Genomic DNA, 16438 nt, shown 5'->3' with positions numbered 1-16438 from the left:
TGCATTCTGGGCGCGCTGGTCTTACAGGGAGGTGTGTTCAGGTGCATTCTGGGCGTACATTGTCTTACAGGGAGGTGTGTTCAGGTGCATTCTGGGAGTATTGCTATCTTGAGGCAGAGGGAAGTGATCTCACCATTGACCAACAAAAACCTGGTCTAAAGTCAATAACGCAGCATTTCATTATTATTTTAACAGAGCATTAGTAAAATGCTCCTAGGCTCGTGCACAGCGCGCGCACACTATGCTTGTTACACACACAGGGACGCACAGCAGCACACACACACACACACACACACACACACAAACACACACACATGCAGAAGATTACTAATAATAATATTAGGGTGTAAATTCTCCATCATAACAGCAATGCTCCAAGGTCCAAACGTGCACCTGGCTTTTAAAGGGAATGGGAGATGATCTCTGATTGGTTGATTGCATGTTACTTCCAAAACACACCTCTGATTAATGAAGACACTAAGAACAACCCTTTAGGACCAGGCGCCCGGCACACAGACCCTTGTTTACCACCCTAAACACACCTTTAGATCGGTAAAATAGGGCCCAGAATGTTTCTTTTGTGTTCATTCCTTCTTCATCATGTCTGTTTACCTTCTTAAAACCATATCAATCCAAAGATGTACGGAGCACTTACATATATATAATATATAATATATGAAAGCCTTAATGTCTCCCGCAGCACCAAACGTACGTAGACGCCCTCATTTAAGCATCAACGGAAATGCTTCAAAGATTAATCCATTCATGGCATATTCTGCTCATTTTCAGGTTCATAATTGCATTTTGAAGTTATATCAGAATAGGTTTAATTTTCCAAAAACACCATATTTTTCTTGTACTGCACATTGCTGCAGCTCCTCTTTTCACCCTGTGTGTTGAGCTCTCTGTTTTAGCTACAGAGTGAGGCATCTTTTCTTCTGTACTATCTTCGTTGGGAGTTGCACATAGGGCTGGGCGATATGGAGAAAATCAGACCAAATACCTCTATCGATATTGCATATTGCAGCGATATTCTAGGGTTGACTATTGGTGCTTTAACAAAATATCGTCACACTTAGATTTCAGATAAATAATCATCAGTAATGAGGACGTAATGTTTAAGTGGCGAAAAGGCAAATAATAGAACAGTCTGGTAAGTTCAGAAAAGTGACATCACGTTACTGTAATGCAGCCTTTAAAACCAGGAAGACACTTATGTCATATTATGATATTAGGATATCCAAAATCTAAGACGATATCTAGTCTCATATCACAAAATCGATATAATATCCATATATTGCACAGCTCTAGTTGCACATGCCCAGGGCGTGCCCTGACAGTACCTAGGTAAGGACTACTAGCCAGTCAGAAGCAGAGTATGAGGGCGTGCCCTGACAGTACCTAGGTAAGGACTACTAGCCAGTCAGAAGCAGAGTATGAGGTCGTGCCCTGACAGTACCTAGGTAAGGACTACTAGCCAGTCAGAAGCAGAGTATGAGGGTGTGCCCTGACAGTACCTAGGTAAGGACTACTAGCTAGAAGCTAACGCTGCTAGTGGTTAGCCACCTCATCACACACACTAGTTCACCCTAATCTCCAAAAGAACTACTTCCATGTCCCTGTTCTGCAGGTATTCTTCGTTTAGAAGAAGTCTCCCGGCTAATCCTGCCTTGTACTGACTGAAGTTAGAGAAACAGCTAGCTAGCTCATGTAGTCCTTACCTAGCTACTGAGCATGTAGTCTTACCTAGCTACTGAGCATGTAGTCCTTACCTAGCTACTGAGCATGTAGTCTTACCTAGCTACTGAGCATGTAGTCTTACCTAGCTACTGAGCATGTAGTCTTACCTAGCTACTGAGCATGTAGTCCTTACCTAGCTACTGAGCATGTAGTCTTACCTAGCTACTGAGCATGTAGTCTTACCTAGCTACTGAGCATGTAGTCCTTACCTAGCTACTGAGCATGTAGTCTTACCTAGCTACTGAGCATGTAGTCTTACCTAGCTACTGAGCATGTAGTCTTACCTAGCTACTGAGCGTGTAGTCCTTACCTAGCTACTGAGCATGTAGTCTTACCTAGCTACTGAGCATGTAGTCTTACCTAGCTACTGAGCATGTAGTCTTACCTAGCTACTGAGCATGTAGTCTTACCTAGCTACTGAGCATGTAGTCTTACCTAGCTACTGAGCATGTAGTCTTACCTAGCTACTGAGCATGTAGTCTTACCTAGCTACTGAGCATGTAGTCTTACCTAGCTACTGAGCATGTAGTCTTACCCAGCTACTGAGCATGTAGTCCTTACCTAGCTACTGAGCATGTAGTCTTACCTAGCTACTGAGCATGTAGTCTTACCTAGCTACTGAGCATGTAGTCTTACCTAGCTACTGAGCATGTAGTCTTACCTAGCTACTGGTAGTCTTACCTAGCTACTGAGCATGTAGTCCTTACCTAGCTACTGAGCATGTAGTCTTACCTAGCTACTGAGCATGTAGTCCTTACCTAGCTACTGAGCATGTAGTCCTTACCTAGCTACTGAGCATGTAGTCTTACCTAGCTACTGAGCATGTAGTCTTACCTAGCTACTGAGCATGTAGTCCTTACCTAGCTACTGAGCATGTGCGATTGATAACAAAGATGTTCCAGCAGTGAGATGTCTCACTCTGTAGCTAAAACAGAGACCTGAACACAGGGTGAAAAGAGGAGCTGCAGCAATGTGCAGTACAACAAAAATATAAAATGAAAATATTTTTTGATAATTAAACCATGTAAACCTATTCATATATTACCTCAAAATACAATTATGAACCTGAAAATGAGCATAATATGAGCACTTTAAACTTTAATAAATGATATAAATGTTTATCAGAAGAACCCAAACGGTGACCGGGCGTCAGCGTGCATTTGGCGTTGTGTATCTACGTGTGTGTCTCTAGGTTTATCTTATTTTTATATAATGCAGTTTACTCGTGCCTCAGGACTTTGATACATATATATATATACTATATGTACTGCCTTTTGGAGTTTAGGATAACATTATTAAAGGATCATTCTGGTGTTTTCCTTCCAGAGAGAGAGAGACCGTCACTGTTTACTTTGTATGAACTCTCCTGATGTCTTCGGGGTCTAATTTGACCCCTTTTTTTAGCAAGTTTCTCTATCAGAAATTTGGTTTTCTTTCAACTAAATTTTAAAACTAAATGCGGATGGTTCCCTACGACGCTCCTCACGAGTTAACCCTTGTGTTGACTTCGGGTCAAATTGACCCGTTTTCAATTTTTTTGTTTTATATCAAAATATGGGACGTAGAAGTAAGCGCCGAAAATATGTAGAAGAAAAAATTTAACAATTTAAAACATTGGAAAAAGCAAAAACAAAATGTGAAAAAAGGCGTCAAAAATGGCGGAAAAAATTACAAAAATTTCCCCAAAAAAAGACAAAATGTTGGGGAAAAAGACATGAAAGTAGTTTTTTTTAAAAAAGCATTAAAAATGTCTGAGAGCCGACTGGTGTGTGAGTGCGTGCGGAGTCGTCCGGGGGACAGAAACCAATGCAATCTGTGTCTGTGTCCTCGGCTCACTGTTAGATAAGTTATTTTTATTTCAGGATTTCGGGGGATTCTTTGGGATTCTGTATGACGGAGTTTTTACGTCTTTTTGTTAAAATATTTGAGCAAAATAAAGTTGAAAAGAAGTCACGTTTAAGTATTTTTATTTGTTTGTTTCTTATGTCTTTTTATTCTAACTCTTTAACAGAGAGAGGGAGCGAGCATGTGTGTGTATTGACCATGTTAGGTTGTAAAAAGTTAAACCATTGGTGATGTCTGATAAAAATTTACTTTTAGTTGAATTCAATTCAATTCAATTTTATTTATAGTATCAAATCATAACATAAGTTATCTCGAGACACTTTACAGATAGAGTAGGTCTAGACCACACTCTATAATTTACAAAGCCCCAACAATTCCAACAGTTCCAGTAATTCCCTCAAGAGCAAGCACTGCGACAGTGGCGAGGAAAAACTCCCTCTTGGGAAGAAACCTCGGACAGACCCAGGCTCTTGGTAGGCGGTGTCTGACGAGCCGGTTGGGGTGTGATGAACAGTGGCGATAGTAGTCACATTAATAATGGAACAGTGACTGGATGTAGCGGGAAGCTGCAGGGTTCAGCAGGACGCAGCATGACATTGCAGGGCATCGCTGAGCTCAGCAGGGAGTGCAGCAGGACCACGGAGACAGCTGCAACCAGGGTCTTGGTGCCAACGTTCTCCAAGGAAATACGCTGGGGGAAAGAACATAAGGACTCCGGGGAGTAAACTCCCCAGAAGCTAGGATTAGTAACAAGCATTTCTGGGACGGGCTGCACACAAATAGTAACAGTAACAGTAATAGAAACAGTAATAGTAACAGTAATAGTAATAGTAACAGTAATAGTAATAGTAACAGTAGAAAAGTAATAGAAAGGGAGAGGAGAGAGCAGCTCAGTGTGTCAAAGGAAGGAGGTCCCCCGGCAGTCTAGGACTATAACAGCGTAACTATAACAGGTAACTAAGAGAGACAGGTCATAAGGAGAGGTAGCTTTTTCGGGCTTAGAACTCTCCCCCTGCCGGATCTGGCTTGGCTGGCCTGCCTCCCTCTAATGAACACTGTAGCAGGAGGTTTAACGAACAACACGATGAAAACGACAGTCAAAACCCAATCAAACATAAAACATGAAACACTGCCAGCAGCAGACTGCAAACATGCTTCCCCTTGTCGGGACACAGATTGAAGCCCTGAGACCTTCTCAGGATGACACATATATTCCCTACACCTGGGTGGTTCCTCAAATGAAATCTTCCCCTATTGGTCAGATGTCTCTCAAAAGAAAAGGTGTACGTTCCCAATCAATCCAAACTACATGAATACACATTCTTTGTTCGAACAAGTCTTCTAGAGTTTTTACATTCATGCTAAATAACAGCCATGACCTAATTAATTCTTTAGAAACTTGAGTAGGTGTGAGTAAGACCAATGCTGATTAGGTGTGGTGTGATGCAATCGGTTGATTCAGTGCTTCCTCCAGCTACAGTGTTCATTCAACTAAAAGTACATTTTTATCAGACATCACCAATGGTTTAACTTTTTACAACCACCAGTTATCTGTCAGTGTGTGTGTGTGTGTGTGTATGCGTGTGTGTCTGTGTGTGTATTCTGCTCATTTTTCAGGTTGATACTTGAACAAAATCGACAAAAAGTTAGACACAAAACAGAAGCTTTAAAGGGTGAAATGGACCCTATTTTTTTAAGAACTCAAACTTTGAAAAAATTATATTTAACCAGTGAGGTTTCAAAAATAGAGACATTTAAATCTTTTGTATTTTTATTTTAATTTATTCACAATTTAAAAATTGTTTTTGTGTATGTGTAATTAATTTAATACTAATAATATAATTAATTTACAAAAAACTTTATTTAATATTGATCTTGTGACATTTTATAAAAAATAATAAATATTTTAAAAATAAAAATAAATATTTTTTAAATTCAAAATCATCCATAAAACAAAACAAATTATAATAAAAAATAAATATAATGTACTAATATATAATTAATAAAATCATTAATTCACAACAGTTTCTCAAAAATCTATTTTGCAAAAACATTCTTAAAAACAAAACAATTATTATAATACAAATGTAATATATATATATATATATATATATATATATATATATATATATATATATATATATATATATATATATATATAATGTAATTTAATAATATAAATTATTCACAAACTGTTCATCAGTTAAAACATTTTTTTAAATAAATATTTAAAAAATTAAAAAACACTTTTTGATTCAAACTCCTTAATTAAGCAAAGAATAATAATATAGATAAAAATAAATATAATAATAATAATGTACCTAAAGCTGGGCGGGGCTCTCTTCCTGTTTCCACCAATCAGCGGGCTGTATTCGCCGCTCTGCGCCGGAATTCCCCTCGAACTCCGGGGCTTTCCACTCTCTGACAGGCTGCTGGTTACCCTGACAACACCGCCGGCTGAGAACAGAGACCTTCAAAATAAAAGCGTTTGAAGCGTTTCAGTCAACGTAGTGATTAATAACTTAAATACACTTTAAAAAATAAATATGCATATATGTAAAGACTTAAAAGAGGCTTAAAACACAGCTTTGAAACTTTGAAAGTGACACAATTGTTTTTTAGACAGAGAAATTATTTTGTATATTTACATCACTTTCTGTCTCACTGAAAACTTTCTTTTTATTTTTCTTTTGATGCATTTTTTCCCCTCAATTTTCTTTCTACATATAGCCTACATATTGTACAAATTTATTTGTTAAGTATTGAACGTTAAAATATATAACGTAATATAAAATATACATAAATAATAAAAGACGTATTTGTAATATATTTTTTTTAAGTTCCTCTTTTGTTGAATAATAATGAATATTTAATTAAAGATTGGCATATAAATACATCTATCTTCGTATATTTGTTCTCTGTTTTCTTTTTACATACTTGTACATATTAATTGTACTCTTGTCTTCAAAGAAAAACGCACCAAAAGAGTAAAAAGAAGTGCCAAAAACCACACACAAAAAGCTGTTATGCTCATTGCTCTGATATTTTTATTATTAAAAGGAAAAATATGTAAAGAATTAATACAAAATTAATAAAAGAGAGCACATAATAATAATGTTTTTTTTTTGTTAAACTAAACACAGGACTCTTAAAACGTTTTTTACACACTTGAACTTTAATATTTAATTAAAGGTTTGTGTATTAATACCAAAGGTTAATAAGCCGCTCTGGGTTTCTTTATTTATTTATTTAAAATTTAAACTGAATACATTTAAAAAAATAAAACTTTTAATTTACAGTGTTCTTTTTTCTTCATTTTAAACATTTTTCTGATACACACAGATACATTTTTAGGTTTGTTTATCTCACAATTCAGTTGCTGCCAAAAGTTATATACTATAAATATATAAAGACTAAAACTAAACTTATTTTTTTAAAAACGAACGTTTCCTGGTCAAACTAACTTTATTTTGAAAAGAGGAGACCGGACGTTTCCTCTGGTGTTGATGCAGCGGTTTTGACATTTCAGTCCCGTTGGGAGTTGAGTGTTTTTTGGGGAAACAGACGGAGAGAAAGCTGCGACAGAAAGGTAAACTCACTTTTAAAGTCTTTATTTCTGCTTCTCTCGACACAAACGGACAAATAACGGACAAATAACGGACAAATAACGGACAAAACACAGAGCTAAATAAGCGCGAGACGTTTTCACAGTAACGTCCAACTGTCAGAAACGACCGTTTAAATGTCCATTTAACGTGTTTGTCCCCAAAATCTAGCTAAGATATTAAACCCACTGAACTGCGGGTCACATTAAAGTGTAAGCAGCTGATTTTTGGGGTATTTTGAAGCTTTATTCGTTGTTTTAATTTAATAAAACCGCTGCAGTTTGGTCAGATTGTGTAACTGGTTCTAGCTGTGGGCAATAATTCAAACTTCTGTAACTTTATTTACACATTTTGCAGTTTTTAATTATTATTTTTTATTTTTTAAATGTGCTTTGTTTTATTAGTCAAGTTGAATTTAGGACATTTTTATTCTAAAAATATTTATTCTTCGTAAAAATATGACAAAAGTAATATTCAGAAAACTGTTCATTGTTAATTTGAATAATATATAAAAACACACAAAATAATTAAAATATCCGAGTCTGTATTTTTAAGTTTAGGTATTTAATTAAAGATGCATGGGCGGAATTGGATACCACTTTTTTTTTACCCTTTAAACATGTTGTTATATAAGATTTTCACTCAAAATGTGACTCAAAATCTGTCATTTCAAAATAAAATGGAGTGAAAGTGTTTTCAGGCTGAAATGATCCTGTAAACTTGAACTAAGAACTACAAACTGCTGCTGCAAATGAAAGAAACCGACTTAAAACAGCTCAAACTACTAAATGAAACGAAATCTGACCAAGTTGTCTTCATAATCAGAGCTGAAGTCCTTAATGGTCAATGGGGGTTCAGTGTTACGTTTTTCTTTCACTTGTCCATTACAATTTTTATTAAAATATTTCAAAATAAATGTCGAAAAAAACTTTTAATAAAAAACAACAGTGACAACAAAAAGAAGAAAAAAAAGAGCCTAAAACAATTATTTTTTTTAAAAGCAAAAAGCTTCAAAAACGTAAACAAAATGGCAAAAATGGCAAAAAATAACACAGAAAAAAAACAGCTGAAAAATGCATAAAAAATGTCGGAAAAAAAAAATCGTAAAAAAAAATGCAAAAGCGCAAAAAAGACATCAGAAAAATGTTTGGTAAAAGGTAAACAAATGTGGAAACTCAGCTCCTGATTGGCCGACGGCAAAAATCGAATGAAATCATCAACAAACCGGCAGGGCGAGAGAACGATGACATCGTTTATGACACGATAACTCTGTCGCGCTCCACTCTGTTCCTCCGGGTGACGTCGAGCGACTTTAGCGCGCCCGCAAAGCATCCTGGGAATGCCGCGTTGTCCAAAAAAAGCTGACCAATGGCCAGACAGATTCAGCAGTTGCACGGCCTGCTTCTCTCTTCACATGTTTTCAGAAACACGTTTTCCGTGAACTATTTTTTCGTAAAATACGAGATCGGATTCTCAACGGGCCGCCACGATGGAATTTTTGAATATTTCGAGCAGCCAGACCCACATGACGCGTTCGTCCAATCAGCTGCCGGTCAAGGGCGCTTCGCCAAAATGGATCTCCACGGTGAGATTGGCTCTCCCGACGCAGCGTTTTATTTATTTTTGTGATTTAATATTTGTATTACATAGTGCAGAAACAGTATAGAGGAGTTAAAGCAAGGCTACATCCCATAATATCTACATCCCATAATATCTACATCCCATAAGATCTACATCCCATAAGATCTACATCCCATAATATCTACATCCCATAAGATCTACATCCCATAAGATCTACATCCCATAAGATCTACATCCCATAATATCTACATCCCATAAGATCTACATCCCATAATATCTACATCCCATAAGATCTACATCCCATAATATCTACATCCCATAATATCTACATCCCATAATATCTACATTCTTATCAAGGAGGTCGTATGAAAACACATCGGCTGGGATTTATTTTCTGAAGGTTTGGCGCTTTTTTTGCCAGATTTTTATTTATTTTTTTACGGTTTTGTCGCCATTTTTAAGGTTTATTTTAAGGACAATATTTTTTGTACTTTTATGTCGACTTTTTTGGCATATTTTTCGGCGTTTTTGGCAATTATTTCAAAGTTTATTTGGGACAATATTTTTTGTACTTTTATGTCGATTTATTGGCATATTTTTCGGCGTTTTTGGCAATTTTTTCAAAGTTTATTTGGGACAATATTTTTTGTACTTTTATGTCGACTTTTTTGGCATATTTTTCGGCGTTTTTGGCAATTTCTTCAAGGTTTATTTGGGACAATATTGTTTGTACTTTTATGTCGACTTTTTTGGCATATTTTTCGGCGTTTTTGGCAATTTTTTCAAGGTTTATTTGGGACAATATTTTTTGTACTTTTATGTCGACTTTTTTGGCATATTTTTCTGCGTTTTTGGCAATTTTTTCACTGTTTATTTGGGACAATATTTTTTGTACTTTTGTCGACTTTTTTGTGGAATTTTCGGCGTTTTTGGCAATTTTTTCAAGGTTTATTTGGGACAATATTTTTTGTACTTTTATGTCGACTTTTTTGGCATATTTTTCTGCGTTTTTGGCAATTTTTTCAAGGTTTATTTGGGACAATATTTTTTGTACTTTTATGTCGACTTTTTTGGCATATTTTTCTGCGTTTTTGGCAATTTTTTCACTGTTTATTTGGGACAATATTTTTTGTACTTTTATGTCGACTTTTTTGTGGAATTTTCGGAGTTTTTGGCAATTTTTTCAAGGTTTATTTGGGACAATATTTTTTGTACTTTTATGTCGACTTTTTTGGCATATTTTTTGGCGTTTTTGGCAATTTTTTCAAGGTTTATTTGGGACAATATTTTTTGTACTTTTATGTCGACTTTTTTGTGGAATTTTCGGAGTTTTTGTTACCTTTTACCAGTTTTTTTGGGGGGGAATTTCTTTTCTACCTGTTTCCTGGGTGTTTTTTTGTGTTGTGTTTTCTCTTTAACTTCTTCAGGACATGAACTGTGCGTGTGCGTGTGCGTGTGCGTGCGTGTGCGTGTGCGTGTGCGTGTGCGTGTGCGTGTGCGTGTGTGTGTGTGTGTGGTGTTTCTGTAACAGAAGCAGCAGTTTGTTGTTTGTTCAGTCTGGAAATCGAGGATTGTCCCTAAATAATCACAGAGTAAAGGAGAGGAGGAGTGGAAATTCCCTCTGATGGGTTTAGATATGACTCCATGAGACACAGAGACACACACACACACACACACACACACACACACACACACACACACACACACACACACACACACACACACCCTGTGTGCTGTGATTAACTCCTGATTTTGCGTCTGCAGGGAAAGCCCCGGTAGAAAGAAGAACAACAGACCGTCCTGCAGGGAGCAGAGCCTTCGTCCCCCCATCATCATCATCATCATCATCATCATCATCCATCATCATCATCATCATCATCATCTAGTTTCTGCTGAGTCATGGCGGGAGCTCTCAGGTGCGTTCAGCCATCATGACTCGTTAAATGCTTCTCATTCGCTGACTCGCTGCTGCTGCTGCGGTGAAAAGGTTATTATTACTTTAGGTTATAACCTAATTAAAGCTGTTTGTTTCTTAATTTGTTAATTAATTTAATTTTAGTTTTTGGGGAGCTTTGTGGCTCTGCCTCAGGTGTTTTTGGGGAGCTTTGTGGCTCTAAACCAGCTACATTAAAGGTCAGCGGGATACATACCATAATATTTACATGCTCAGCAGTGGGTTCCTATGAAACACCACACCACACAACACACACAGACAGACACACACACACACACACACACACACACACAGACAGGCAGGCAGGCAGGCAGGCAGGCAGACAGACAGACAGACAGACGGACACACACAGACAACACACACACACACAGAGACACACACAGAGAGAGAGAAGCACACACAACACACACACACACACACACACACACACACACACACACACACACACACACACACACAAGAGACACACACACACACACACACACACAGAGAACAACACACACACACACACACACACAGACACACAGAGACACACACACACACACACACACACACACACACAGACACACAGAGACACACACACACACACACACACACACACACACAGACACACAGAGACACACACACACACACACACACACAGACACACAGAGACACACACACACACACGCACGCTGCTGCTGCTGATGATGATGATGATGCGGTGAAAAGATGACTTAACGTTCTAACGTTAAAGAAGTCATTGAGTTGTTTTCCAGGAGTTAAAGTGCAGATACATACCATAATATTTACATGCTCATCAGCGGGTTCCTATGAAACACAAACTGGGCTTTTTCGGTTTTGTTGGGACAATTTTTCCGACTTTTAAGTGGCCTTTTTTGGCTATTTGGCTAGCTTTTGTCTCCTTCTACGTTGGCCGCGACGCTAGCTGGCGAGAGGCCCAGCTGGGATAAGCGTGCCGTGTGCAAAGTGTGTGTAACTCGAAACTCGAAATAACAGGGCCCCGTACCTAGCAAACCGTTAATTTAAACTGTAAAGGGCCGTCCACAGCCAATCAGAATCCTTCTGAGTTTACAACATGACACGGAGGAGAGAGACGCTGACAGCCAATCAGAATCCTTCTGAGTTTACAACATGACACGGAGGAGAGAGACACTGACAGCCAATCAGAATCCATCTGAGTTTACAACATGACACGGAGGAGAGAGACACTGACAGCCAATCAGAATCCATCTGAGTTTACAACATGACACGGAGGAGAGAGACACTGACAGCCAATCAGAATCCATCTGAGTTTACAACATGACACGGAGGAGAGAGACACTGACAGCCAATCAGAATCCATCTGAGTTTACAACATGACACGGAGGAGAGAGACACTGACAGCCAATCAGAATCCATCTGAGTTTACAACATGACACAGAGGAGAGAGACACTGACAGCCAATCAGAATCCATCTGAGTTTACAACATGACACGGAGGAGAGAGACGCTGACAGCCAATCAGATCCTTTAGCTCTGTGTGTTAGATGTGATTATCAAACTGTTAGTGTCCGGTCAGACTTTATTGGTTCATAAAATGTACCCAAAATCACAAATATGTAGGATATTAAACAGACATTCCTGTCAGCTGGAGCGTGCAGCGCGTGCTTGACTTGAACGTGATCGCTCAGCAGCGTGGATGCTCACATCGTTATGGTTACGGTTATGTAGGGATGCACCGAATCCAGATTTTATATATATATGTAAGGAGATAAGGCACAGGCTAATTACTGATCACTAACATGCTAGTTAACATTAGTCATTAAACCTAAACAGATAATGGAAGTCCAAACTGCCTGTGAGCTTCTCCTGTACTATACGGTAATTCCTCTACTGTGTGACTTTGGCTGATTATGCGTTGAATCATGCGATCGCGTAATCGCGTTAATCAGGAGCAGGGGTCGGCAACCTTAGACCTTAAAGCGTCCATATTCTGCTCATTTTCAGGTTCATAACTGTATTTTAAGGTTGTACCAGAATAGGTTTACATGGTTTAATTTTCAAAAAACACCATATTGTTGTTGTACTGCACAGCTCTCTCTCACTGCTGCAGATCCTCTTTTCACCTGGTTTCTGTTTTAGCTACAGAGTGAGACCTCTTTTCATCTTCTTCTTCTTCTGTACTATCTTTGATTGCACTCGCACATGCTCAGTAGCTCAGATGTAGAGCATGTCAGCTAGCTAACTCTAGAGACAGTAAAAGAAAGCCTGTTTCTCCAACTTTGGTCAGTTACAAGGCAGGATCAGCTGGGAGACTTCTAAATGAGGGCGCACATGGAAGTAGTTCTTTTGTACATTATGGTGAACTTGTGTGTGTTGTAGCGGTGCTTTGCTATTGAGAACGACTTAGCATGCTAACGCTAACGCTACGAGCTAACGGTTGCGGTTAGCCAGCTCATTTCGGATTGTGACATCACAGTCCGAGCCGATTTTGACCAGCTCACCAGGAGACTGAAGGCAGGACACATTCAGAAACCAGATCTCACTCAGAACAGCATGGATGGATGTTTTATCAAAGTTTGTATGTGTGTGGAAGCACCAGAGACACAAAAGAACACCCCAAATCACCAGAAAAAGGTGTTTTTTTCATAATATGGGCACTTTAACCAATGGCACACTGGCAATATGTGTGCAAGAGAGTTATTGATGTGATGAAATCATGGTTGAAATGCTGAAGCACTCTCTCATCCGCATGCCTAAATATGGATGCATTATAAGACCAAAACAAATACATGTAGTTACTCAATATGCACGTGAATGACGCAGTCGTTATGTTCGTGTTCTTCGTTCTTGATAATGATGCTGGTTGTGTTATTATTATTTTGCAACAGCATCATTTCATTGAAAATGAGGCATGTAGTACCTTCTTATCAGTCGATTCATCATTAAAGCTGGGCTTTTCCACAACTGATATTTTTGTCAGCCCATTTTACACCAATCAGGACGCTGCATACTAAAACCATGTTTCCATAATCATCATAATGATATACAATAATAATAATTGCAAGGTCCTGATTATGAGAAATAAATGTTATCAAATGTTGCTGTGGAATAAAATTACAGATTCCCTGGATATTACATTTTGATGTGATGTCATAATTAAACTTAATGTTGTCATGGCACACTAATAACCAATAAATTTAGAAAAGGGCACTTCATATCAAAAAGGTTGCCGACCCCTGATCTGGAGGGACTGATTGTGTAGTCTGAACAACACAACACAAGATCAGCTGGATTAAACACACTGATCTTTCCTGCAGGCCAGGCCTGGGTGTGATGATGAAATCAGGTGATGGCATGAATTTAAATGGATGACATCTTTTATTTAACTACTCCAGTCCCAGTAGTATACTGAGCACTGACCAAGCCTGGTGGAAACATTCATATGAAAGTCAGAAACCAATCACACTAAAGTGTGATTATAAAACCAAATGTGGCTTTACCACACTTAGTAGTACCGTATTTTCCGGACTATAAGTCGCACTTTGTTTCCTACTTTGGCTGGTCCTGCGACTTATAGTCAGGTGCGACTTATATATCAAAATATATATAATTTAACATGTTTTTAAATGTTAATTCATACTGAAAACATCACCGTCTACAGCCGCGAGAGGGCGCTCTAGGCTTGTGACGACTAGAACGCTGCTGCTAAAGACAACTGAGAAAGAAAAGAGATGACAAACTGCAGGTAGTAAAATATGCAGCCGAAAACGGTAATGGAGCAGCAGAAAGAAAGTTTGAAATGAGGGAGAAACTTGTGAGGGAGACTGGAGAAAAGGTGACTCTTACTGCAGTGAAGAAATCAGAGAAAGCTAATCGGCTAATCGGCTAATGGCGGGCTGAGAGCGAGATGGCCAGAGCTGGAGGAAGGAGTCGGGAGGGGCTGGTCAACGGTGCAGCTACGTCTCCACGCCTTTTAATCCATCCACGCTCCACGCCCTGGTAGCTGGTGCTCTGGGTGCTGTTGTGTAGTTCAATAACTGTTAATGTGTTACGGTAACTACGTACCTATGGTGTCTTGTGTTGTGTATTATATGTTTATAATTGGTGTTTTAATGTTACGGTAACATACCGGACACCTACTGTGTTCAGCCTGTTGTTCTGGGTGCTGTTGTGTAGTTGACAGATGAAAAAATAAATAAAAATCTAAATAAATGCGACTTATAGTCCGGTGCGACTTATATATGTTTTTTTCCTCTTCATGACGCATTTTTTGACTGATGCGACTTATACTCCGGAGCGACTTATAGTCCAGAAAATACGGTATTTAGATTATTTAATTTATTATTGACATAGACATATGTAAACATGTGGATTGCACTTTTTGAACACTGTCTGTCTTTGAACTTTACTATAGTAAACACACATACACACACACACACACACACAGACACAAATACACACACAGACACAAATACACACACACAGGCACACACACACACACACACACACACTAGGCCTGTCACGATAACAAATTTTGCTGGACGATAAATTGTCCCAGAAATTATTGCGATAAACGATAATATTGTCATCGAGAGACCATTTGCATCTAATATAATGATAATGGCATAATAATACAGGTACACCTTTTCAAAGATCAATACACTTTTATTTCTAAATAATATTTAACACTGGAACTGGAAGACATTTTAAATATCCAGAACATGAATATGTCGTCTTTCACGCTGATGTACAGTTGTGGAATTGCCGTTTGTGACACGTAAGTTCTCAGACTACAGACTCTGTACTACATTTTACAATTATTTAACTCTAAATATTAAATTTAAATAATATATAATTAATAAATTAAATCTATCTGTATGGCTATCTGCCACATGGCGAGTAAATGTACCAAAATAGTTCTGTTTTTCAGTCTTCATTTTTGGCGAAGGTGCGTCTGCTCCTCTTCAGGTCGGAGCTTAGTAGGGGCGCACACACACACACACACACACACACACACACACACACACACACACACACACACACACACACACACACACACACACACACACACAGACACACAGACACAAATACACACACACACACACACAGACACACACACACACACACAGACACAAATACACACACACACACACACACATACAGGCACACAAACACACACACACAGGCACACAAACAAACACATACACACATACAGACACACACAGGCACACACACACAGACACAAATACACACATACACACACACACACACACACACACACAAAAAGTGCAATCCAGTGACATTGATTACTCGTGCAGCACTAGTTGAAACCAGTTAAATAAAAAGTCTCCATGTTCTGTTGATTGAAACGTGTTGACGATGGCTCAGGTCTCTGCCTCAGGTGTTTTTTTTGGGGGTGGGAAGCGTTTTGGGTGTTTTTTGGGGTAGTTTGTGACATTAATCAGATGAAGAAACATTTCATCATGTTGACAGAAAAGCCGAGCCGTTTTCAGAGAAACAGGAAATCACCTCTGTGGATTCCTGCAGGGGTCAGAGGTCACACAAACTTCCCCCAGTCACTGTCACCCTGCTGTGGGTTTATGTAAATGAGCCGCTGAGCTGGGCTCTGATTGGCTTTCAGGTATCTGTGAGGGGAGGGTGGGGCGTCCCCTCTCTCTCTCTCTCTCTGTCTGTCTCTCTGTGTGGAGTCAGTAGTCAGTAGTCAGTAG

The 16438-nt window shown here is 38.6% G+C and overlaps 1 protein-coding gene across 3 annotated transcripts in view; it reads left to right on the top strand.

Annotated features, from left to right (window-relative positions):
• Nucleotides 1-7069: 7069 nt before the first annotated feature.
• LOC120547799 (nuclear factor NF-kappa-B p100 subunit-like) overlaps nucleotides 7070-16438 on the top strand; it is a 25823-nt gene continuing 16454 nt past the window's right edge. For 2 of the 3 annotated variants that reach the window (XM_039783489.1, XM_039783490.1), the window contains exons 1-2: nucleotides 7070-7174; nucleotides 10536-10687. In XM_039783489.1, coding sequence (XP_039639423.1) covers nucleotides 10671-10687 — 17 coding nt within the window. In that variant the 5' untranslated portion in view covers nucleotides 7070-7174; nucleotides 10536-10670. The remainder of the gene's footprint in view (nucleotides 7175-10535; nucleotides 10688-16438) is intronic. The other variant, XM_039783491.1, reaches the window with a different exon arrangement.

The sequence above is a fragment of the Perca fluviatilis genome, chromosome 19 (genome assembly GCF_010015445.1).
Source record: "Perca fluviatilis chromosome 19, GENO_Pfluv_1.0, whole genome shotgun sequence".
Classification (NCBI taxonomy): Eukaryota; Metazoa; Chordata; class Actinopteri; order Perciformes; family Percidae; genus Perca; species Perca fluviatilis.
The sequence above is the reverse complement of the archived record's forward strand: the minus strand, read 5'-3'. Positions and strand labels throughout refer to the sequence as shown.